The 26444-nt window shown below is 32.2% G+C and overlaps 1 protein-coding gene and 1 non-coding gene across 2 annotated transcripts in view; both read left to right on the top strand.

Moving 5' to 3' along the window:
- LOC131845843 (dynein axonemal heavy chain 8) overlaps positions 1-26442 on the top strand; it is a 52572-nt gene extending 26130 nt beyond the window's left edge. Inside the window, exons 52-90 of the mRNA XM_059194978.1 lie at positions 634-895; positions 1017-1139; positions 1618-1735; positions 1986-2081; positions 2389-2495; positions 2625-2788; positions 3120-3320; positions 3489-3629; positions 3726-3830; positions 4184-4368; positions 4592-4725; positions 5137-5268; positions 5592-5794; positions 6258-6372; positions 6480-6656; positions 7730-7897; positions 8122-8222; positions 8613-8811; positions 11988-12199; positions 13642-13780; positions 14289-14473; positions 14893-15019; positions 15089-15224; positions 15816-16033; positions 16504-16746; positions 17028-17163; positions 17299-17452; positions 17886-18005; positions 18214-18274; positions 18704-18883; positions 19297-19495; positions 19598-19859; positions 20324-20563; positions 20909-21076; positions 21620-21761; positions 21844-22033; positions 22292-22413; positions 23490-23651; positions 24258-26442. Of these exons, the coding sequence (XP_059050961.1) occupies positions 634-895; positions 1017-1139; positions 1618-1735; positions 1986-2081; positions 2389-2495; positions 2625-2788; positions 3120-3320; positions 3489-3629; positions 3726-3830; positions 4184-4368; positions 4592-4725; positions 5137-5268; positions 5592-5794; positions 6258-6372; positions 6480-6656; positions 7730-7897; positions 8122-8222; positions 8613-8811; positions 11988-12199; positions 13642-13780; positions 14289-14473; positions 14893-15019; positions 15089-15224; positions 15816-16033; positions 16504-16746; positions 17028-17163; positions 17299-17452; positions 17886-18005; positions 18214-18274; positions 18704-18883; positions 19297-19495; positions 19598-19859; positions 20324-20563; positions 20909-21076; positions 21620-21761; positions 21844-22033; positions 22292-22413; positions 23490-23651; positions 24258-24383 (6253 nt within the window). The 3' untranslated portion in view covers positions 24384-26442. The remainder of the gene's footprint in view (positions 1-633; positions 896-1016; positions 1140-1617; positions 1736-1985; positions 2082-2388; positions 2496-2624; positions 2789-3119; positions 3321-3488; positions 3630-3725; positions 3831-4183; positions 4369-4591; positions 4726-5136; positions 5269-5591; positions 5795-6257; positions 6373-6479; positions 6657-7729; positions 7898-8121; positions 8223-8612; positions 8812-11987; positions 12200-13641; positions 13781-14288; positions 14474-14892; positions 15020-15088; positions 15225-15815; positions 16034-16503; positions 16747-17027; positions 17164-17298; positions 17453-17885; positions 18006-18213; positions 18275-18703; positions 18884-19296; positions 19496-19597; positions 19860-20323; positions 20564-20908; positions 21077-21619; positions 21762-21843; positions 22034-22291; positions 22414-23489; positions 23652-24257) is intronic.
- Positions 11422-11494, top strand: Trnak-uuu (transfer RNA lysine (anticodon UUU)). Its single transcript has one exon. It is a non-coding gene; the product is annotated as a tRNA-Lys (tRNA).
- Positions 26443-26444: the final 2 nt, after the last annotated feature.

Here is a 26444-nt window from a genome sequence, read left to right as displayed (position 1 = left end):
GACGAAGTTGCGCGGGTTAGTTAGTATATTATTAATTTAAGGTTTTGTTTTCTCAATGATCTTTTTATGTTAGCAGATTAAAGATGTTAATTTACTCTTTTTTAGAAAAAAAATAAATGGAGTAATTTTGCTGTCTTTATAATCTTATAATCTCAATAATATTATAAATGGAAAAGTTTGTGAGTATGGTCCATTCATACTCTATATTACCTCTCTATATAATCTATTTCATATAATAAGAAATCCATGCATCTATCCACCCGTTTGTTACTCTTTCACGAAAAAACTACTGAACGGATTTTGATAAACTTATAGTACGTAGCTTATACAGCATAATTATATAGGCTTTAAATTTCATGCGGGTGAAACAGTAGGCACAGGTAGTTGATAATATTTTTTTAATGGCGACGCGATGCCGCGGAAAGTGAAAAGAATTCATAAAAATAAACAAAACAATACCGATATTCGTTGCTTGACGTTCTATTTGCAAATTTAATAAATTTATTTTGAAATACATTTTAAAGCTCTTTGAGATAGCAAACATAAAATATAATTACTTTCCATTTGGATGTCCTTCGAAAATGTTTTGAATTGATTTACCTTAATAAAATGATCGCGTTTCATTTGCTTTAGGTCTGAAATCGTAGAAGATTATATCTATCCCTCGGACAGTATACCAGAATATTCCTCCATTTTAGTACCCAACATTGATAATGTGTGTATATCGTTCTTGATCGAGACAATAGCAAAACAAAACAAAGCAGTTTTGTTGATCGGCGAACAGGGCACTGCGAAAACTGTCATGTTAAAGAGTTACATGCAAAAATACGACAATGAGGTTAAGCTGTACAAAATGATCAACTTTTCTTCAGCCACCACGCCTAATATGTTTCAAGTAAGATTTAAAAGGATATTTAATAAAATACTTATTGAAATGAAACTAAAATTCCCTAATAATTTGTTTAGATTTCAATAATTCGAGAAATATACACTAAAATCTCCATTTTGCATTACAGAGAATCGTAGAGTCGTACGTTGAAAAACGTGTTGGTATGACTTACGGCCCACCTGGTGGAAGAGGCATGACTGTGTTTGTAGACGATATCAATATGCCCATTGTCAACGAGTGGGGTGATCAGGTAATTTACACAATTTAACAGTTCAGTTGTGAAATATACTAAACCAAATACTATTAAGGTCACCTTGAAATAGTTCTTAACTGTTATTTTTACTGTACATATGTACATATATTGGTAACGGTTAACAAAAATGGTTTTTTTACATATTGTATTTAATATTCCAAGAAAAAATTGGAAAATTGTACGTAATAAGAAAATATAGTACATTTCACTAAGTCATTGAAGGTAGAAAGCATTAGTACTAATGGGTAATTGTAATAGCCGTAGAATGTATAGAAATATGAATAATAATAATAAGTCAGTAATAAATTTAACGTCTTGGTATAAAGTCCTCAGTTTCTTCAGTCAAGTTTACTATTCTCTTTTGTGACATTTCTACAAGTGAGCATAGATGGTATAGAGAATAGGACTTTATAAATGGACTGCTTTCGAAAAATAAAACGCACGCTGTTTACTTATTGATGCTATCTGATTTTAGGTTACAAATGAAATAGTGCGTCAAATGATGGAGTGTGGAGGCTTCTACTCATTAGAGAAGCCTGGAGACTTTATTATTATTGCCGATATACAAATGTTTGGTGCAATGATTCATCCAGGCTAGTGCGAGATTAATAATTTTATTTCTTGTTTATTTATTATTAACCTATTTTACGATTTATACAGAACTAGCGACTTATATACTGTAACACGTATGTATTATAGGTACATATGAAACGACATTAAAATCCGTTGCGTAATTGAAAAGATATAGATAAGCGAACAGACAGTGCATGCGAATTTGTTTTATACTTTAAAGGTTAAGCAATTTTACAATTTATATGCAATTTATACTTTGTTAATATACAGGTGGTGGTCGAAACGATATACCTCCTCGTTTGAAACGGCAATTTAACATATTTAATTGCACTTTGCCAAGTACTATTTCAATGGATAGAATCTTTGGTAAATAAAATTATACTCTATATGTATTACTCTATAGCATGGAATCGGTATATATAGACATTTTTAATTATAGATTATAAAGCTAATGAAATAGGTAATAAGGAGCCTACCTACTTGATTCTGAAAACCTACTTGAGACTGAGTATGATAGCTGCCGTTTCGTTGTTTTCATATTAAGACTTATCAGTCATTAAAGAGAGAACTTGTAAAGTCCAATTATTAAAGTCTTTATAATAAAAAAAGTAATTATTAACATTCCATATTATATAACGATGTTTTGATATAATAACTAGGTTTAAATTTTCAGAAACAATCAGCGCTGGCTATTTTTGCAAATCACGTTTCGATAAGAAAATCGTCGAATTTATGCCTAGATTAGTGCCAGTTACTCGGATTATTTGGCAACAAACAAAGGTAAGGTGTTAATTACGTTACACGTATTGATTTATTATTATCAATACTATTGATAAATGGAACGCTTCATTTTAAACCTTGCTCTTTCGCTTTTAAGGTAGTTCTAATGTTTGTTTGTATAATTCTTAGGTAAAGATGTTACCAACACCAGCTAAATTTCATTATGTGTTCAACCTTCGTGATTTGTCTCGCATATGGGAAGGTATCCTATTTATCAAAAGAGAAGAGTTACCGTCTATTAAGACCGCTCTTAAACTGTGGTTCCACGAATGCTTAAGGGTTATTTCTGACAGGTACGAAAAATAAAAAATTGAAACAAACCGTAGATTACGCGAGTAGACTGCAGGTCTGTATTGTATATATCTGTCCCCCTTTTCAAGTTCTCTTTTTGGACGTTTTACTTGCGGAGAAGATGTGGCAGTAAAATACAGGATACGAGGCAGTATATCTTAGCCCACCGTAACGGCACTAAAGGTGCCTTATAGTTACGCCTTTCATGTATATTAGAGGAGAATTGTATTTGTTACTTACCACCAGGTAGGCCGTCAGTTTGGTAGTCACTCCGGTTTGTATTACAATCACAACCATCTGTCTAACATTTGCTTATTGCAACTAACTTTACAGATTTACAACTTTTGACGATAAGGACTGGTTCGTGGCTAACTTTTGGAAAACAGCTGCGCAAGAGTTACCAGATGTGGCAAGCGAGTTTCCCGACCAGGAAACTTTCTTTGTGAACTTCCTGCGAGAACCGGTAGAACCGACGGGAGATGAGGATGAAGATTTTAGTACTGACGCGCCAAAAATTTATGAAGAGCTACCTGCGTAAAGATTAACCTAATTATTCAGTTTCACTATATATTTCTCTAAAGAAGTGGGATAAATTAAATATTATTATTATATTATATAATGAAAGGAATTACACTTATGTATTATAAATTTTTGCTTGATCTCTAGAAATAGGTATATTTGATTTAAATATTACTTTTTTAGATGGGACTTTGTATTGATGAAGCTGGGCCAATTCCAAGAACAGTTTAATGATCAAATCAGAGGTGCCCACTTAGATCTCGTATTTTTCCATGACGCTATGGTGCACCTATTTATTATATCCAGAATTATAAATACTCCACGGTAAGAAAAATGTTTTTCACTTAATATCTATATTTTTTTCCATTACCATAATGATTTGAAATGATAATATGAATCAATGAATTGTTCTAATTTCAGAGGTAACGCTTTATTAGTAGGCGTCGGAGGATCTGGCAAACAGAGTTTGACTAAGTTAGCTTCTTATATAGCAAACTTCTCATTTTATCAGATTACACTATCAAGGTAAATTTTTATAGTCAACGTGAATTACTATTGTGAGTTTATAAAATTCTGTATTGCATGAATCCAGCATCTTATCTTATACAGATAAGAGATCAGCAGTGAATGGTGACTGGCTGAAATGCTGATGGTAATTATTGTTTATCCGTAAAGTAAGTTTCATAAAAAAATCCGTCACAGTTACGTATTAGTCATATCGCACGTTCATAAAAGTTTTAACAACTTTAAGTTCGGTTTTCTGAAAGATATAATAGTTATAGTCGCTATATAGTGATAATTTTATTACATTTTACAACCTCAGCGTTATGCAGAATTAAAATTACTTCAAATGTTTTATACACGTAATGTTCTTTTAGATCATATAACGTGAACAATTTCATGGACGATATAAAATATTTGTATAGAGTAGCTGGGCTCCAGGGGCAGGGTATTACGTTTATATTTACTGATAATGATATAAAGGACGAGCAATTTTTGGAGTTCTTGAATAATATTCTCAGCTCAGGAGAAATAGCTAATTTGTTCCCTAAAGATGAAATGGGTAAATATTATTTAGTCTAAAGTAATTTCATTTTTCAAATTAACAATATATGTTTATAATATACTGTATTCAATATGAATTTGAGCAACAGATAATTCTAGAAATGAAATTGTTTAGTTAATGTAATCAAGTGAACACTCCTTATGTAATAGATTTGAACTTGATTTATCGGTTTAATATTATATCTTGTAAGTAAATTGAATGTTTGTATTATATTTACTAGATGAGATACTAAATGAATTAACTCCAATAATGAAGAAATATGCTCCTAGAAGAATTCCAGTCCCCGACGTTCTTTATGAATACTTCATTATGCGATCTAGGTCAAATTTGCACGTCGTTTTGTGTTTCTCGCCGGTATGTTATGCTGTATTTTTCTTAAACACATTAAATATACCCTATATAATGTGATTCCTGTATTTAATTACTTTAGTAGTGTCTGTTGTATATTAATAAGTAGACTATATATTACTACATGAATTGCTCAACATCGTCTGCGTCACATTCCCGTTTTTCAACATTTTTCATCGCAGCTTCACTCCTATTAGTCTTAAGGTATACTATGCGGTATAGTATTCATCAATAAATGGGCTATGTAACACTAAAAGAATTTTCAAAATCGAATCAGTACTACCGGAGATCACCCCAAAACATGTAGAATGACAAATTTATCTCTTTGTACTACAGTATTAGTATATATAAATAATTATGAACTGTAAAAGGGACAAATCAAGATCTCACCATAATTGTAATATCTGTATTTTGAAGGTCGGTGAAAAATTCCGAAGCAGAGCCCTGAAGTTCCCTGGCCTCATATCCGGGTCTATAATGGATTGGTTCCAGAAATGGCCAAGGGTGGCGCTAATTGAAGTAGCATCTCATTTTTTGGCCGACTTCCATGTTAGTAAAATAAAATTCTTTTCTTCAAGTTATTTATTACGATTTGGATTTGTCTTTATTCATGTGGTCTGTTGATTCATTTAGTACATTTATTTCGTTATTCGCTTGTTTCTCTGTTTTAGCTGCAGTTGACTTTATCTATGTTTTGATTTAAAGACCGATTAGGTATCGCAGATTACTGGAGACAGACATCTCATGTATGAGATGTCTAGTCTATTCTGTGATATCAGTGGTCTATGTATATAATACCGCGATGAACTCATCTCGTTTGCTATTTCAGATCATAAAGTACATAAAAATCGTATTACATTTTCGGTTAACAGGTAGTATGTTCTGCGGAGACAAAGCTGCAGTTGATCGAAATTATGGGCATGGTTCAGGACAATGTGGCCGACACATGCACTATGTATTATGATAGATTCAGGAGGCAGACGCACGTCACTCCCAAGTCATATTTATCCTTCTTGGAAGGGTACAAAGTTTTGTACAAGGAAAAGCATATGAACATTGCAGAAATGGCAAGGAGGTTTGTTCGTAGAAACTGTAGTAATAATAATAAACTAAACTTATTCAAGGTACCTTTTAATTATAATAAATGTTACAACTTCAAAGTCTGTTTAAAAAAATCATCGAATGTCTAAATATATATGAAATATGAAGATATTTAATAGTAATTTTAAAAAGAGTATTGAAATAATTCGTCCTGATAGTAGCCCATATGGTGAAACTTTAGACAATCAACTTCGCGTGCGCTACTCATTCAATACAATAGACTCGTAAATCATCAAAAATATTTTACCTCCCGGGAACTAGCTTGGGAATACCACACATGTTGTTAACATGCTGTAACATCGGTATTATTCGAATTCAACGGTAGAGCGATTTTAACGGTATTAAATTGTTGTTTATGTAAAGTTTAATCCTATATTCTTTGTTGTTTTTAATTAAAGTAGGTATGAAAACAATTTATAATTTATATTTAATATTAGGATGACAACTGGCCTTGACAAATTGGTCGAAGCCGCTGCTAGCGTTGATATTTTGAAAAAGGAATTGGAAGTAAAAGAGCTTGAAATAAAAGAGGCGACAGCGAAGGCCGAAGAGGTATGAGTGTAAATTATACATAAATTATTAAGGGACATTAAAAAACAAATGGTTTTAGAAACAGGATTCTGTCCAGAAATGTAGAGTATTGATTAATCTGATCGTAGGTACTCGCGGCTGTAGCAGAGTCGGCAGCTGCTGCTGAAGTGGTAAAGGCAGAGGTATTGGAAGTGAAGGACCGCGCCGTGAACCTGGTCAGCGTAATCGCTGCGGAAACTGCTGTCGCTGAGGAGAAGCTGGCTGCAGCTAAACCAGCTCTTGAAGCAGCTGAAGCTGCTTTACAGGTTTGCTTAGAAGTAGTCACGTATATATGTTAGACGTAAAGGGGTATAAGTAACGAAAACGCAGTGGTAGTATAAGTATTCATGAAAGTCGACAACGACTAAAGAAACAACGCGTAAAATTGAAAAAAGTTAAAACTTTCACTTTAAAACGATCACCTGAATGTAGTCCGAAAAGTTCCAAATTTATTGTCTTATTTCTTTTTTTTTTTTTTTTAATAAAAGTTATTCAATTCTATTTGATATATATATATATTATAGTATTTCTGGATTTCGACGTCATATACTTTTTATGACAACTCCTGTGTGTGTGAAATAGAATTTAGTGCAGCATGGTCACTAAACAAGGGGCCATCTATAAATTACGTCACACATTAAGGAGGGGCTTGACAAAGTGTGAAAATGTATGGACAATTATGTGATAGCACATTTTAAAATCTAATATATCTATCTAAGTATGAAAATACAAAATTTGAACTAACTAGGTACTATTAACACTAATATACTAAATGTGTGACGTCACACCAGGGAGGGAAGAGTCTCATTAATGAGACTAACTGTGGACAAGGGACGGGTCATAAAACACGAAATTCGTGTGACGTAATTTATGGATATCTTCCGAATAAAGAAATAACTGCGAAGCGCCTGACTAAAAACTATAGCAATAGACTCCTTGTGAATATAATGAAATATTTCTGTAGGTGTTCACTATGATCAGTGGAATAACTTTTTTATTATTAGAGATTTTGGGCTATTGTCAGGTGCTAAGACCTATGACACTACGACCTGTAAAATCTCGCTACCTAGACCCGTGACGGACAAGAATTTAAGGATATCTTTAGGAGCAATGGTTTTTATCTCATGAGGATTGAGTGTATACTTTCTAAAGCAGATTTTCGTTTATATGTATGAGTGGGCTACAACCACATAAGACGTGTAGTGGCGTTTCCTCTTCTGCTTCAGTACCTATTAACTTACCGACCAATATATATCCAATCTATTTAGATTGGATATATACCTAATGTTCGCACTTTATGAAATAATATTAGGAAGATTAATAATCGTCTTTTACTTAGACAATTAATGCCGCTGACATTGCGACTGTGAGGAAATTGGGCAAGCCGCCGTATCTCATCACACTAATTATGGATGCTGTCATACTGCTATTCCGAAAACGAATTGACACTGTCAAGCCTGACCCTGAGAAACAATTTTTGATGGCTTCTTGGGCAGAGTCTCTGAAGGTAATAAATTACATAATTCTGGATAGAATTCGTTACGTTACGAAGCGGTAATATCTAATATATCTGAGAATATTTATTTATATAAATAAAAAAAGTTATTAATTAACATATGATTATAGCTATAATGTATTGACACTAGTAATTTGATTTCCCATGATTATTGTTTTAAGAATGTGTTTAATAAAATAAAATTATGTCAATTTGTTTAATATTGTATATTTAAGGTAATGGCAGATTCAAGATTCTTAAATAATTTAAAGTTTTATCCAAAGGACGAGATCAATGCTGAAATGGTTGATCTATTGCAACCTTATTTCAACTTCAGGTAACTAGAATATATCAGGCATAATAAAAATGAACTTTTTACGATAAATGTAAGACCGTATTTAACCGTATAATTTTCTTCTAAATTATTTTTACTAATGATTTATTTTATTTACTTTTCTAAATAAGTCGTCATTTTGTTGCTACTAAATTCACACAACACTATGTAATCCCATACTATGTAGATTATCTTCTACAGGTACTGAGGTACTGATAGAAATACTTAATTTATATGCATATATTTTTTAAATAATTAAAAATAAACTATACAATACTTCGAAACCACAATCATTGGAAATAAGGCATTGTGCTAAACCAAAACTCACCGACACCATGAAAAATATATATACCTATTGTTTACTAATGAGTATTGTATATTGTTCTAATATAGTCAATACACATTCGAAGCTGCTAAAGTAGCATGCGGCAATGTCGCCGGTCTTATTTCATGGACCATAGCGATGGCACAGTTCTACTCTGTGAATAAGGACGTCCTGCCTTTGAAGGCCAACTTAGCAGTTATGCAGGGCAAGTACCAGGCCGCAAAGAGAGAGCTCGAGTCGGCTGAAGCTCAGCTGCAAGCGAAGGAGGTTAGATGAAAAAAAAATACATTAATATTATAAACAAAAATAATAATAACCCTGGACAATTAACACAGCGCCAAGGTAAGCAAACCTTGTGTTATTGATACTAGACAACTGATATAAAATGTATATCAGTTAAAAAATATTTTATTTATAATATAAATACTTCGATATTTTTTTGTAAATACATAATGTACATTAAAAATTACCAGACCGATACAAAGTATCATATTCATGAGTACAAAAGTTAGCACCGTGCGAGGAATTGAACGCGCGACGCGGAACTATAGCGTGCTAAACCGCTAGACCACCGAGCCTGTCAAAATAATATTTTGTTAGTTCTTTCATTTACTTCGGTAAATTAGGTATGTGTGCTTTAGCAGATATGGTAAAAAGTTGTCTGCTTTAGGTCTTATAGCTTCACCTATTTCAATCGCGAACTAGCTTGATTTTTAAGATTTGTTTAGGTTAAAAAATGAGATAATATGTAATTGCCTCGTAATTGCCTCAAAGTGTTAAGTCTGCTGTGTGCATTTTAATTTGTGTAATCATTTGTGCATTGAAGTTTTAATAAATAAACAGCAGTTAAATTACGGCATATTTCTTAGTACCTAATACATACATCTAAATACAATTCGCCAATTATTTTCAACCAACTCCAAAAAGAAGTAGTTCTCAATTCATTGTTACTCAATATTTTATAACCATGCAGGAAACTCGATCCAAAAAGAAATTTCTTATTTGTCTTTACCTTTAGCATTATTTTTAACTACTCATAAAAAAACTCATATGACTGTGATAATGTATAAAATTATACGAGTATTACTGTTATATTCATAGGAATAAATAACCATAGTGCTCTTTTATTGAAAGGCCACATGCGGATAAAAAGTCTTGAATGGAAGGAACCTCGTTCATACAATAGTAAAAAAACGGGTTAAACTAATTGGTAACTCACAATTCAGGTTCCGTTTCGATTATTTACTGAATTAATTCATGAAACTTACATAAAGTAGATGAAATAGTTTTTTTTCATGTAGGACATTATAGCGGCTTATGAACGTAAATTTATTATATTATTATTTTTTCCTGACCATCCGTTCTTGCTATAGGATTTCATATGCCTATTATTTCATATCTCTTTATATTTTATTGTATTCTATAGACATTAGTTATTAAGGTATGTATATATAATTGGACCTAAATATGTGTATAATATTAAATTAAATAATGAAATGAAATAAAAATATAATCTTATAATATACCATGGTAGTGCATTAAAAGAAATAAGATTAATATAAAGTGACTTTACCATTACGCGAATGGAAGTCTATTCATATCGTCAACATTAATTGTGATTGTAATGTGATAATGTTTTGCATACATTGCGATATAAATATGGTAATATTGTTTTGTCAGTTGTTAAACGTAATGTTTACTTAATAATGTATATCATATTACGTCTTCTTTATGTACTGACTGAAAAAAAACATTGTATAGATATAATATCTTTGAATCTATAAAATAAACGTCTACAAAGCTTAAGGATATAGTTCTAAATTTTGAAGCACACAACTCTAAAAATTTAGTAAAGACAGACCATAGTAAATCGGAAACACAATGAAGCGATTACAAAGAATACGAAAAGAGCCGGCGTCGAGGGAAAAAAGTCTGACAAAAAAAAGATTGAATTGTGGTCTAAACAATGTTTTTGGGAGGTGTAAAATCTTCAAGTAAACAATATAAACTTTTAAACTATACTTACATTCTATATTTATACCTGCTGAACTAAGGACTTATTTGTAGTTTACAAATTACACTGTCGGTATACCTATATCTAATAATACATATATGGTCAAAAAGAAGTAATTAATATTTTATTACGATATGCCCATGTTGAGAAAATACCGGTAAAGCTCACTTTTTGTACGTTGTAAAGTAACGTTCATTCATGATTTCTTTTTATGTTTTATTATGCTTAGTGTTTTCTTCAATTTCATTCATTTCTCCCTTGGTCTTTTCTTTTCTCACCTAGTAGGCCTATAAAGACTAACAATGTTATATATTGTTGAACGTTTGTTAAATATTAGATAGGTAAGTATATGATTTTGTAAATGGATAGTAGGAAAAAACTATAATAATAGAATCTAACGTTGGAAATGTATTAGGGTCTATATGTCATTACTTTTAATGAAATCTCTCATCTCTCCTAGCCTACTAGAGAAGAGTAAAGGGGATAGATTTATTGTTAGTAATTTGTGCTTGTAGCGGCATTGCTGAAATATACATTACACATGAAGTCAATTTCAAAGTGGTACTCTCTGGAAACCAAAGAAGTTGTCACAATGCACGAGATAATTATCTTAACTTTGTGATCATACTGTTCGTGTCCTATTAGGGTCCCGCCCGCGCCGCGTCTGGCCGCTGCAGTATACCGTTAGCGCAGGCGGCTTCACTATTTCGTTGCCAACGGCCAAACAAAATATTACTGGATTTATTTATTGCCCTGAGTGTCATGTAATGATATTATTAATTTTTCATTAGTTTATGTTGGTTTCAATGAGTTCAGTATTTGTATTTATTAATGTAATAATAAATTTCGTAACAACACTCACAGCCCGGATAGCTCAGTCGGTAGAGCATTGGACTTTTAATCCAAGGGTCCAGGGTTCAAGTCCCTGTTCGGGCGATCCACTTTTTGTTGTACAATAATGTTTATTAATGATATTTGTGGATTTATTAGTCGAATAATTGTAATTACAGCAACGTTTTGTATACACATTTTTTTATAGACCGGTTAAAATTATTGGTATTTTCAAGTAAAATTTAATATTTTTTACTTTAGGTGTTTACTATTATCGATTATTACCAAATAAATAATAATGCGACTGTCATGCAAGGATTTTTTTTACATAACAATTACAATAATTCGTATTGGTTGACAATTGGAGAGACTGATGCGTAACATCTATATAACATACTTACATAAAAAATAATTTCTTCTCTTTTTGGAGTGGGTTCTCAAAAGAGATGATCATTCGTAATATATATATATTATATTACATTAAACGTTTCCACCTAAATATTTTATTTTAATTATAGTGCTGAAATACTTCAATCCAGCAATATTGATATTTCGATATTTCGAGGTATATGCAACTTAAAAGCATTACTAATTATAGCGCGAGTTGGCTGCAGTACAAAAGCAGTTCGACGACGCCATGGCTTTGAAACAAGCTGTACTGGATGATGCAGCCAAGTGCCAGCAGAAGATGGATGCCGCCACTGCACTTATTAATGGTCTTAGTGGCGAAAGAGTTCGGTGGACGGAGCAGTCGGCGCTGTTCAAATCGGAGATAGAGAGGCTGGTCGGCGATATATTGTTGCTCACTGGGTATGTTTTCTTTATTGGTTGATAATGGAATAATGCGCACATCCACGCTAACGATTTACGCTGGTGGGGTATCAGTGGAGGATAAGATAAACATGAGGTCAGGTCAGTTAGCCCAGTGTGGCCATGAATTTATCACAATGGTTTCCAGAGAGAATCGCGTGGAAGTCAACCTGACATTGTATATTGTTGGCAATGGGTTTATTAGTCCACGTTGCTGACAATCCACCCCCCCCCCACCCCTTCCCCTACCATCCATCCATTATTTTACATCTGTATATGTATGTATGTAAGATATTTGGGGCAACGTTTTCGACCGAAAGAGACTTTGTACTAAACTAAGTCTTTTACAAAGGTCTGTACTGTTTCACCTTTTCCTGCTACAAAGCAACTAGCTTTACAAAGTTTGCCTCTTTGTCTCGCCAACAACTCTGGGGGCAATGCCAGTCTCAGGTGAGGCAGAATTTTGCCCCTAGGGTTGATGGCGGGGCAACGGCATCAAAGGTACTCATGTAGAAGCATTGTATAGAGCCCTATCTGCACCCTCCTATCGAGGCGCGGAAGACCTGGATCTAGTGTCTATAACCTCTTTTTCAGTTTAAAAGGGTGAGATATGGGAGTTACGGTTGCTGTGTACGGAGGTATAGCATATTAGTCATCAGGAATGGTATCACATACATTTTTGATGACCGTTGTACTGGTCATGTTTATAGGTGACGGTGAGCACTTTCCATCACGCACACATGCCATTTCAGTTACATACTGTACTCGTATATTAAAAAAAAAAACTTAAACAACTAAATGAATTTTATTAAATGACTTATTAAAATTAGTTATAACCATGGAGCGATTAATGTGCGGATTATAGTATAATTTGTACAAGTATGAACTGACAAAATTTTGATTATTATTCTTCCACTTATTTCCTATCGGCCAATCAAATTTTATATTCTTCTCATATGAAATTCAAAGTTTTAAGGTCAATGCGTAATACGAGTGTGTTGACCTGTGTCATGACCCTAATCGTTACGATGGAGATAAAAATCTATTTTGATAATATTATCATTAAACGTTGGTCGGAGCTATGTATGTAGAGCACTATGTGGTAGGTATATGTGGTTATTATAATATTATGGACATATTTACGACGTTAAGTATGCATGCATGGTTTTAGTGTTATTTACGTACCTATATTATTAAGTAGAAACTGTAATGACTATAGATATATTTCTAGTATTCTTGGCAAAATTCCAAATTCTCAGATATAAAACTTTATCTAGTACTTTCTTTTTGAACGATAAGTACATTTTTCCGAATATGTTTTAATATTATTTGTATAGGCAAAACCAATAACAATGTACGTACGTTTCATTTATTTATTTCTATTTATTTATATCTATATGTTTCATTTTCAGTAATAATTCTAACAAAATATAACTTTACAGGTTTCTATCGTATTCTGGACCTTTTAACCAAGAATTCCGTTCGCTATTGATAGGCAGTTGGTTAGCTGAACTGTTGCGAAGGAAAATACCTGTCTCTATGAATTTGAATATCACAGACCAACTCACGGATACAGCTACGGTTAGCGTCTATTCTCATAATTGACGGCCTCGGTGATCTAGCGGTTTAGCACACCTTTTACTTAACTACCATTTGTATTCATGCGTATAATTGTATCAATCTGGGTGTTTTAAGTATATACAAAAAAAAAGTATAAGTATTTATATCAGTTGTCCAACATGCTCTGCATAGCTTGGGACTAGTTGGTGCTGTGTGAATTGTCCTGGGATATTATTATTTGCACTACATTCGCTGCCGTTCTCCATCAGGCGGTGAGATGAGTTACTTTCTACCTCTTACCTGCAACTTCGTCTTTTCGTCGTTTAGTTGTGTGTGTTTAGATGTGAAAAGGTAAAAATTAGACACACACACTTTTGAATTTATAATATTAGTATGAAGATGTAATAAAACATACCCCAATTTAAATAGAATATTCGGTATGTACCTACTATTTCGGACTTACTAATGTTGGTATATTAATTTTATTCATAAAACTATCAGTTTTCTCATAAAGCTAATTATTCTATAGATTGGTGATTGGAATTTATGCGGACTACCGACAGACGAGCTGTCAATTCAAAACGGCATCATCGTAACGAAGGCGTCTCGTTTCCCGCTGCTCATCGACCCGCAGACTCAAGGAAAAATCTGGATAAAGAATATGGAGAAGTTTAATGACCTCATCGTTACTACGTTAAATCATAAATATTTTAGGTCAGTTTACATCCTATTATACTTTCAGGTACCATTTTGTTTATTTAATCTACATGCTAGTAAATTCATGTTACGTATATTTATTTATTGTAACTATTATTATACTACTATATTTAACTATTATTATTCTCTGGTATTCCACAGAATAAAGTATACTCAGTATTGAATGCACAAATAAGTTATTACTCTGAGGAAACTTTTAATATAATGTTGGTGTAAACAGTACATAAGCTCAAAGTTCAGTAAAAATAAAATGGGATAATAAAATAAGCTATGATGATAAAAATACATTGATGTGAACTGAATAATACTTTCACTTTATTTTGCTCTGAATTAATTTAGAGGCACATTTAGAGTCGATGTCTACATAAACTACACGTGCGTGTATTATATGAATTCTATTTGTCCTTATTTTTCAGAAACCATATAGAAGATTGCGTTTCACTCGGTAGACCGTTGTTAATTGAAGATGTAGCTGAAGAATTGGACCCCGCACTAGATAATATATTGGAACGTAATTATATAAAAATCGGATCTACTTTTAAGGTATGTCTAACTTTCTTTGATTTTCTTGTCATTGAAGTTCGAAGTAAGATGTATCTTATATATTTTTAGGTGAAACTGGGTGACAAAGAAATCGACGTGACCCATGGTCATAAGATTTACATAACAACGAAACTACCCAACCCCGCCTATACTCCTGAGATTTCGGCACGAACTTCAATAATCGACTTTACTGTTACAATGCAAGGTATGATATTGGAATTCTGCGAAATAACAATCCGCCATCGTCATGCTAAATCTAATGTTCAGTAGCTTCACCTATTGTTATGTTGTATATACGTACGATGTTTTCCGGGAATTTTTTCCTTGAACACTGATATTTTTCTTATAAATAGATCTTCTTTTTGATAACATTGATGTATACCTATAGGAAATGCGCTATTGTTATCAGTAATTAGTTCTCTATAACACATTCATAATTAATGCATTTTCATAAAGATGTTAGTACTTTTAAAATAATCATAATAACTTTGGACAGTTTACATAGCGCCATCTAGTCCAAAGGTAAACAGAGTTTGTATGATGGTCACTAGACAACTGATAGCAATATTTAAATTATTATTTTTTGTAAATCAATACATAATACACATAGAGCAAACTGAGATCGATACAAACACTCGTATTCATAAACTCGTATTGTATTCATAAAACACACGTAGTGTTTGCATCGTACGAGGAATAAACTCGCGAACATCGAAAGTTACCGCTATATCACCGAGGTCATCCGATGTTGAGAATTTTTGTAAATCATAGTAGTATATTATAATAATGTAATCAGGCTTGGAAGACCAGTTACTGGGAAGAGTAATTTTAACGGAGAAGGCAGAAATGGAGGCTGAACGCACTCAGTTAATAATGGACGTGACCGCTAACCGCAGAAAAATGCAAGAATTAGAAGCAAACTTATTACACAAGCTGACCACTATACAGGGCTCTTTGGTTGAGGACGTATCTTTGATACAAGTGCTTAATGTCACTAAATCTACGGCCACTGAAGTACGTGAGATCTTGTATTTTTAACACCTACATATTTTATTATCAAATAGTTTATTAGTTAAGAAATAGTACCTAACCGTCTATTAAAGATATTAGAAACGCTAACCAGAATATATTTTGGCACAAGTGGTATTGATCATGCGTTTCAATTCCTGATGGCTGACGTGTCAGACTTTGCACTGGTAACCTTAAATGGGATAGCAGTTGTAATAATACCTTTAGGATTTTTGTGTGATGGTGAACGCAATACTTGACATGCCTACATTTTTCTGAATGTATTCAGATCCGACTGTCTCCAAACTGTGAATATTAGTTTGATAAATCGTAAATATTTTTTATTAATAGTAAGGTAGCCTATATTTGGGTATACTTCAATCTGAAGTGGCAGGGGCGAATCTACTGCCGTTTCATATATACATTTTGGTTTTGTTATTGTGGTTTTCTGCACCTTTTATTTGAACGATCTTCAGGTAAAAGAAAAACTGGATGTAGCAAAAGAAACTGAGATAAAGATCAACGCTGCTAGAGAAGAGTTCCGGCCGGTGGCAACTCGTGGCTCAGTGCTGTACTTCTTAATTTGCAATATGTCGCTTGTATGTAACATGTATCAGACATCGCTGGCTCAGTTTTTAGAGCGGTTCGACATATCTATGGAACGATCTCCTCAGAGCCCTATCACCAGTCGAAGAATTGCATTCATCATTGATTATTTGGTTAGTCTTTGTAATAGATTTTATGTAGTAGATATACTTAAATGAGGCTTAAGTAGAGGAAATGTATTCAGTAAAAAGAGTTTAGATAATAACTATAATTCATTATAAAGCCTAAAAATTCTTACTACAGATACCGTTGCAATTAAATAATATTGTTAATACTATGATATAATATGAATAACTAACAATAAAATTAAATTAATGTGATATATGTATTTGTTGTACTTGTTGTAATAGATTTTGCAATATCTTTTTACTAATTGAAGTTAATTATTTTCAAGACTTACGACGTATTTAAATATATAAGTCGAGGATTTTACGAGAAACACAAGTATTTATTTACACTGCTGCTTACTCTGAAGATAGACTTGCAGAAGGAATACATAACCTACGATGAATTCCAAATATTGATAAAGGGTTAGAATATAATTTAAATTTTAATAAATTACATTATATTTTATGAGTAAAGACGATTAGTAGTATTCTATTACCACTGCATAGTCATTTATTTTATATTCTATAAAGAAGCGTGTAATTACATATATGTTGTAGGAGGTGCTGCTTTAGATCTAAATGCGTGTCCACCCAAACCATTTAAATGGGTAACAGATATGTCTTGGTTAAATTTGGTGCAGTTATCAGAACTTCGACAGTACACAAATATTCTTAATCAAGTTACTAACAATGAAAAGGGTTGGAAAAATTGGTGAGTTATTGACGTTTTATCTATATTTAGAGGGTGTAGGCCCAACGTAGACTGATTTGAATTTTATTTATACCAATAGACCTATATGTACTTTGTGTCTCAATTTATATTTGTCACTGACTCTCCTGTGGTGGAAACACACCGACTACGAACCTTGATATAAGAAATGGCGGTAGGTTATGCTATCTACCATATTGAATTCAAATATACCCAGCGAAATGCGGGCTTGTTAATTATTGCGTTCACTTCCATGTCGATAGTTGATAACGTCTTGATTACACCATATAGGACAACAGTGACGTTATATAATTTTCATTTACCTATATTGAAAGCCGGTACTTTCTGATTATTGAAAGTTTCTTTTTTAAAATGAAAAGCCAAGTTAGAAAACACCTTTCAGTTAAGAACATCTTTTTTTCTAAATTGTATTTAGGTTTGACAAAGAAGCACCTGAAGATGAGCCGTTGCCCGACGGATATAACTCTCTGGACGTGTTCCGGAAACTATTGATCGTACGTGCATGGTGTCCTGATAGAACACTTGCACAAAGTTTGTAAGTACCACTAAGTTTTTTACAAGGTTTAAGTTCTGCAATAGATAATAAAGCTTGATGTTTGCACAGAGTTTGTAAATGATATGAGATAAGAACTACATGTATGTAAAGAAACTTTACTATGAAAAAAGAAACGCTGATGTTATCTGTTATATTAATTTACATGTATCTTTTAATAAATAATAAATAAATGTAAACATTTTTTTAGGAAATACGTCGTATTTTCAATGGGTGCTAGATTCTCTGAAGCGGTTATTGTTAATTATGAGGTAATATAATATTTTTTCCATGTTTCAATTTATATATCGGGTATACAAAGTTTATACGTTTCCATCAGTATCAAGGTCTTACTTATTCATGATATTTAATGTATTATACCTATGTACTAGTATATAATAATTACTTATTGAAAATTATGTATAATTTTTGATGTGTGTAATATTCATGTGAATTATAGTTTTCTTACATTGCTATTTTTTTTTATTTTCATTGTCCACATAAATCTCTGTTGCTCTATGGTTGACTTAGAGAAAGTATCTTTATTTGTGTAACATTTTATTAATAAATATTTAAAATTCATATTATTTTTTCTAAAGGTGAATTATGGTAGTAATGTATAAATATATATATGAAATTTGCAAACTCATAAGAATAGTTGATCTTTATGGGAAGTGAATTAAACTTAGTGTTTTATTTAGCAAATGGTTCTGGAATCACGACCTCTCGTCCCGCTAATTGGGTTTCTTGCAATGGGATCTGATCCAACGCCGTCTATTGAAACTACAGCTAAACGTTTGGAGTGTCTTTGTTCCTCGATATCGATGGGCCAAGGGCAAGAGATTCACGCGAGGAAGCTTATAGATCGAGCTTTGAAAGAGGTTTTTTTATACTATTTTAACTTAATATTATATTAGTTATTATCTGACATTTATCTGCCTTCATAATTTGTGCTACATGAGGTACACAGAGAATCGCAAATTAAAGGATATTAACTTAAACACATCTTACTTCATTCAATTTCATAACTAGTCTTATGCATGTTCAGGAAACTCGTTTTTTCTCCCTTAGTATGCGGTATGGTACTTGTAGTAATTATATTTTATTAGTACATTAATATAGAATAGAAATTTTAAATTAACAACTTATTAATTTATTTGTTATTAAAATCTAAATATCGAATAGATATTTAAAATTTTAACTTCGCAATATGTGCTACTCTATAATTGCATGTAATTTTTTATATAAATGATTTTTAAATCATAAACAGAAAATAAAATATGTATGTTTTCAGGGTCTATGGGTATTACTACAAAACTGCCACTTAGGTTTAGAATACATGGTAGAGATTATGGAGCAGTTTGCAGAATTGGAAAAAGAGCCAGAAAAAGTACATGAGACGTTTAGACTGTGGATAACTACGGAAGTTCACGATAAGTTTCCCATAACTCTACTCCAAATGTCCATCAAGTATACTTGTGAACCACCTTCAGGTACGTTGCCAAATAAAATATTTTTTGGTTGCTCTATTTTCTTATATTTATTGTTGTAATATACTTTATTTCCGAATTTTCATACATAAATTGTACTTTCAGGTATAAAGGCAGGTCTAATGAGAACCTACGACTCCATGAGTCAGGACTTCCTCGACTACAGCGACAGTCCGTTCTACTTGCCACTTATTTACACAATTTCCTTCCTGCATACCGTTGTGCAAGAAAGACGAAAGTTTGGCCCGCTTGGATGGAATATTCCATACGAGTTTAACTCTGCAGACTGGCTGGCGTCTTGTATGTTTATACAAAATCATTTAGATCAATTGGAACCTGGGCAATCTATAAGTTGGACAACTGTGCGGTGTGTTCTGTGATCTTGTAAATTTACCTGTACCTGTTACATCTTCTTTCTTGAGAGAGTTATGGCCTAGTGATTTACTATTAGTCAATTTATATTTTTGGATGACTGAAGATTCTGACTCTCCGGTGATAATTTTCTATTTATAGAAGAGACAGTGGTAGGCTCGACTCTATTGGTATAATTGATCCAACGTTGTAACGTTCATATATTCAAATTGGAATTGGAATTGGAACTGTTCAGAACATCGACAGTTGAGAACGCTTTTGACTACTCCTTTTAGGATAACATTTGCCCCCCGGAAGGAGACGGCCAATTGACATGAATAGTAATTATTACAGTATGTACATTGTATGATACACGTTTAATTCATTGCTATTTCTTTAGTAAAGGGTATGATTTACATGATTTAAACGTAATTTTACTTACGGAAGACTTTTTGTATAAATAATATTATTGGTGTACAGTTACATGGTATCTGCAGTACAATATGGTGGTCGGGTGACTGATGACTACGACACACGTCTGCTGGTGACTTTCTGTAGAGTGTGGTTCTCTGATCAATTATTTTCTGAGGACTACCAATTTTATAAAAACTACGGTATAATGAAGTTCAAAAATATCCCTGAATATATTGAGGAGATTGAGAAGATGAAGACGGTTGATCCACCTCAGGCTTATGGTCTACACACGAATGCAGATATAACGTATGTTATATAATTTAAGTTATTATTAGATTTTGCATATTTTTAATTTATGATTATAACTCGAATTTAATCCCCAAGATTTTGAGTTTGAATCTGGTCGATACCAAAAGAAAACTTTGTTTATCAATAAAATTTCTAAAAGATTCTCAACACCGAAATTGTAAAATTAACCCAAGGGACTATAGGACTTAGGGTCGCCATCTTTCACACAGAATTTAAATATACTCGGTAAATATGGCATATCAAGTCTACTTTCACCGTGACGTCCACTGTTAATAATACTTTGTTTCGTTTATGATAATAGTCGTGTAGATATAAAATTATTATCACATGAATATTTTATAGATATCAACGCAATAAGACCCAAGAGTTACTGGATACAATCCTCTCGATTCAGCCAAAAGAGTCGAGCTCTGGTGGCGGAGAGACGAGAGAGGCATCAGTTTACAGACAGGCCAAGGAAATGCTAGATAAAGTGCCTCCTAATTTTGACCCCCATGAAGTTAAGGAGAGGTATATATATATATATACTAGCTGTACCCGGCAAACATTGTTTTGCGTTAAAATAAAATAAAAAAATAGGGGTGGACTACCCCTAACATTTAGGGGGATGAAGAATAGATGTTGGCCGATTCTCAGACCTACTCAATACGCCCACAAAATTTCATGAGAATCGGTCAAGCCGTTTCGGAGGAGTATGGGAACGAAAACTGTGACTCGAGTATTTTATATATAAGATATATAATTATACTAAGAAATGTTTGATAATATAATATTTGCAAAATATTTTTTTTAATGTTACCTTCATATCAACTAATTTATATAAACTAAACATGTGTTATAGCTATTGCAGTTATACATTAAAATAACTATGATAGTTAATTAAGTAGTTTACTACGTTGTTTAAAATTTTTTAGATTGTATAGATAGGTACGTTGTTAATGTTTCATTGATTTGGTTAATTTCTATAATAGTTTTCTAAGAATATCGTTATTATCTAGAAGTATATGATTGTAGATTCTCGAATAAACATCTATGTGGTTTCGTTAATTTCAGACTAAGATACTACGGCATGCTGAATTCGATGGTAATATTTTTGCGACAAGAAATAGATCGGATGCAAAAAGTGATATCTTTAGTAAGAACCACTCTAAAAGATTTACTACTTGCAATCGATGGTACTATAATTATGAATGAGGTGAGCTAATTACATCAAATAACTGTATATACAATAATATTTTGATGGCACTTCTACTTAAAATTAACATTGAACTGTGCAGGCTCTCCGTGATTCTCTAGATAATATTTATGATGCTAAAGTGCCAAAAATTTGGTTGAAAAGTTCGTGGTCGTCGTCGACACTCGGATTTTGGTTTACGGAGTTTCTCGAGAGAAATATTCAGTTTTCATCATGGTGCTTCCAAGCCAGACCTAATTCTTTTTGGATGACTGGCTTTTTCAATCCACAAGGTAATTATTACGCATAATTTTTGTATTGAAATTAAATCTCTAATTTATTTTGTTACTTTATCTTTAATTTCGTCTAATTCTTTGAGTTAAAAGATTGTCTATGTCTGTTCTCATGATCTAATCTATCTTCATTTGACGTATTTCATTTAAATTCATTTTGTCTTGTAGTCGTGAAAACGTAACAGTCTGACACTCTTGGATATTTATATGTTGATGTTAGTATGGATGTGTAATATATAAATAATATTATTGTACTAGGTTTCTTGACTGCTATGCGTCAGGAAGTAACTCGAGCCCATAAAGGCTGGGCGTTGGATATGGTCACCTTGCACAATGACGTAACGAAGTTCACATATGAGGAAATAAAAGCACCTCCGCCGGTACTTTTACATTCACATTTATAATAATTGCTTGCACTTACTTACTTTATTCGAACCAGTGAATGAAAGGAGTTTGTAATCAGTTTCGTGAACATTATAAAAAAACGTTAACAGAAAAGGAAAAAAACTGCGCCGACCTCTATGATAATGCAGTAGGGTGAGGCCATTACGTTGATTCCGATGATTTCTTAAGTTATTAAAATTCGGATAATTACAGAGTTGGATTATCAAGAATCGTGTGCGTTAACATCATTATTCCAAATTATTTAACCGATTTGCGTGTTGGAGCGCAGTAAATATTATACTAATTCATTTTTGTATAACTATCCTTGTAAACAATTCCTACAATTTATTAATATTTTACCTGAAATTGCTGTAGGTGTTGTATAGAAAACTGGGGCATTATATGACCGTAGTATTGAGGAATGGTAAAGCAAAAAAGGCACTACTAGTATTATATAACGACTTGACATCCGTAGTGCTGTTCATGTATATAGGCGACTATTGATATATTCCATACCAGCCGTCAAGCGTCAGTGTGTTAGGTAGTCCAAATTTTGTTTTAATATTTAATAAATGTTAAAACATTAGAAGATTATTTTGTAAGATTTTGTTTGCCTTTTCCAATTACACGAAGTGTTTCGACCAAATATTGTTTTAATCTTTTTCACATAGAATTGTACACTTAATAGAAACATGATATTTACCAAGTTGATATTAATTTATGAACTCCTGGTATTAAGTTTATACAAATGGTCATCCAATCGTCCATTTACAGCTTTGGTTGAAAACATTTAATATGACCTAAAAAATTGCCTATTCTAGTCTATTCTTATTCTATACGTAGACCATCACCACTACCACTGGAAACCACTCCATAGTCTCCATAGTCACGACTAACCACACTCACTACATCGTTTCTACTTTTTAGAATAGTTCTAGTTTTTTAATAACAGGTGCTCATAAATAATATCATGGTAAATATTCCGTTTATATAATGTTTATGAATATTGTTTTACTACAGTACTACGGGTTTTTATCTTTCAATAAATACATATAGAACGATTGGTATGCAGGAAGGTGTTTACGTACACGGAGTCTTCCTCGACGGTGCAGGCTGGGATCGCCGTAATCTTCGACTTTGCGAGTCAACATTGAAAGTATTATACACCCCATTACCAGTTATACACGTATACGCAATAAACTCTACAGCTCCCAAGGACCCTAAACTGTATCAGGTAATTTGACTAAAATGTGTATACATCATGATTACTTTATTATTCAAGCAGTCGCTTTCATTTATAGGCATGGGGCAATAAATTCCATTCATTAAATTATAATCAGACATGACAATGAATTTAATTAGTATCAAAATATATGTAAATGAGGTTATCTCCTATATTGTGTTAGTACATTTATTTGCAATCATTTTATCAAACGTTCTTATTTTATAGTTCTAATATTTTTATTACCAAGTGGTAAGGTTTCTTAAATTGATATGTATGAATATCAAGGATTTCTAACTTAACATAACATGACACAATCTTAGATACGTCGTTGTTTCGGCAGTAAAACTTTGGAATTGCAATGCTTGACATATCTATGTTTATTTACTTATACTTATTATTATATTCCTTTGTTTAATAACTAAACTTATCGAAAGTTAAGTTTACTATTAACCCATTTTCGACTTTTTTTAGTTTAATTTTGAACACATAGTCATGCATTAATTACAAGTTTTAATCATGTCATTGTTCTAATTGTAACATTAGATAGGATAATCAAGAACTCTTCTATATTTAAAATAAAAACAGTATCAATAACATGTTTGTATTGATTATCAGTGTCCAGTATATAAGAAGCCTGTGCGCACTGGACTCACGTTCATCACACCTTTATGGTTGCCTACTATCAAAAACCCAGACCACTGGATTCTTAGAGGAGTCGCCATCTTGTGTGATATTAAATAACGTTCTTACGTGTTTTATTGAACAGTCTGTAAATAACACTAAAACCAAGTGGCAATAAAAGAACAGTGAATCGCTCTGGATCGCGTCTCTAGTGTAGTGAATTCAGAACCGATTTTTCATAATCGAGCCCTTTTTACTCTACAAGAATAATTCCAATATTGCCACTGATTTTAGTCTAGTGAGAAGCCTGTTTTAAACATATTTGTTGTATGTTTCCATCATTTACATATATGCTACTTTTACTTTTTAATAATCATGATTGTAATTCTAGAATAGCTAGAATAATGTTTAGATGATTAACTGTTTACTAATTTGTGAGTTGTTCTAGCTGTTTTACACTATTCACGTATTAGGTAATTTTTGAAATTTCTCATATATATTTATTATTAGAGGTTCGTAGTGGTTTAATTAATAAAAGAATTTTACATTTAAATATGTTTATTACCTGTGAAGATATACCAAAGCACTGAGAGGTATTCGGATTGAATTACGTATATTAATTTATTTACTAATTATTTTGAATATCATGCTACATTTAAAATACTGCATTGGGTATGGATGGTCTCATTTCTTAAACAGCCATGTTTTAGATCACGATTTTTAACACTTGCTATAAAGCAAATAATCACAAAATAAAATCACTAATAAAACAATCGACTGTAACAACTTTAATGGACGGAGCGCATTCGCTGATATTGTATTGTTTACAATCACATTGTATGGAAGCATTTAATAGGGATTTTGTCTTAATTATCCGGACCATATCCATATTTTTACAAAGAAAATAGTCCTACCGTATATCTAAATATGTTATAACAACATAATCTAGAAGTGAATTGAGAGAAACTGTTATGAAGTGAATTAAATATTCTGTAAAGTTTATATAAATAATGTAATGTACATTTAAATCCTTAACAACACGATTTTATTTTTTCTGCATTATGTCTAAAACTTTGGCAGTGATAGGTACTTGAACTAATTGAAGTAGAAAATATCAGTCTATTAATGGGCCTGTCTGAAAATGAACTAGTAGGTGTTAGTTCGATGCACGCACATTTGTTGTTGAAATGAGTTCACGAAATAAATGTTGCATCTGACTTAAAATTTTAGATTAAGAGTAGAGCAACATCTTATTCTAGAATTGTATCTCTATGTAAGTTTTGCAACAAATTTGTCTTTGCATTCCATTTAGTTGTACATACAGACAAGTATAGCATATAACGAGATCTAGCTTTCCTAATGAAATATCGTAACAATAACATGGTGTAACAGATTACAACAATTAAGTTAAAAACTACGTAATTATAGTATATTACAGTCTTATCATAGTAATAATATACAAAATTATTTTAACACGATTGACAACATTATACTCGATTCATGTATATTTGGTATATTCAGTACACAATCTTGGTGTATTTTACATGTATAACATTAATTAGTAGCATATTTATTTATTGAAATAGTGCAGACAGGAAAATAATTTATAAACGAGAGAAAAGATTTTGAATGAAAATCTCCAGACCCTCTGCAACCCATTTGAGAATTTCTTTCTCTTTTCGTAAGGTATGTTATTCAAGATTGATATGAGGTATACATTTTGTTAATATAAAGCGAACTTACAAAGCCAGTAAGTAGCAAAGCCATGGCTCTAGTCGCTAGTCAAATTTATACCTTCCTTTGATATAAATATTTTTAGATTACTTAAGCATATTTTAATTCGATAAAAATAAATACCAATACAATTCACTGAATATGTTAAGCATAAATGAACAGAGTATAATGGATAATACTTAGGTTGTATGATATAAAATTTGCTACCAAAGATAACATTGGTTAGCGTATAAAGGAAACTGTTTCTATAAATCTATTTCTAATATATGCACAATTAAAAATATTTTAACATCGTACGCGTAAAAATAATATCTAATCGTTGTTCGTTGTTACAACGTTCGTCACATTTAACTTTATAGTAGGCGTATTGCCTATACAAATGTCGAAATACTAAAAGGAGTTGCCTTTGGCTAAATTATAATTACAAAGAAATTATTGCACACGTAT

Source organism: Achroia grisella, unplaced genomic scaffold (assembly GCF_030625045.1).
Source record: "Achroia grisella isolate CSIRO2021 unplaced genomic scaffold, CSIRO_AGI_Agris_v1 utg487, whole genome shotgun sequence".
Taxonomy (NCBI): Eukaryota; Metazoa; Arthropoda; class Insecta; order Lepidoptera; family Pyralidae; genus Achroia; species Achroia grisella.
Note: the sequence above shows the minus strand (reverse complement) of the source record. Positions and strands in the feature narration are given on the sequence as shown.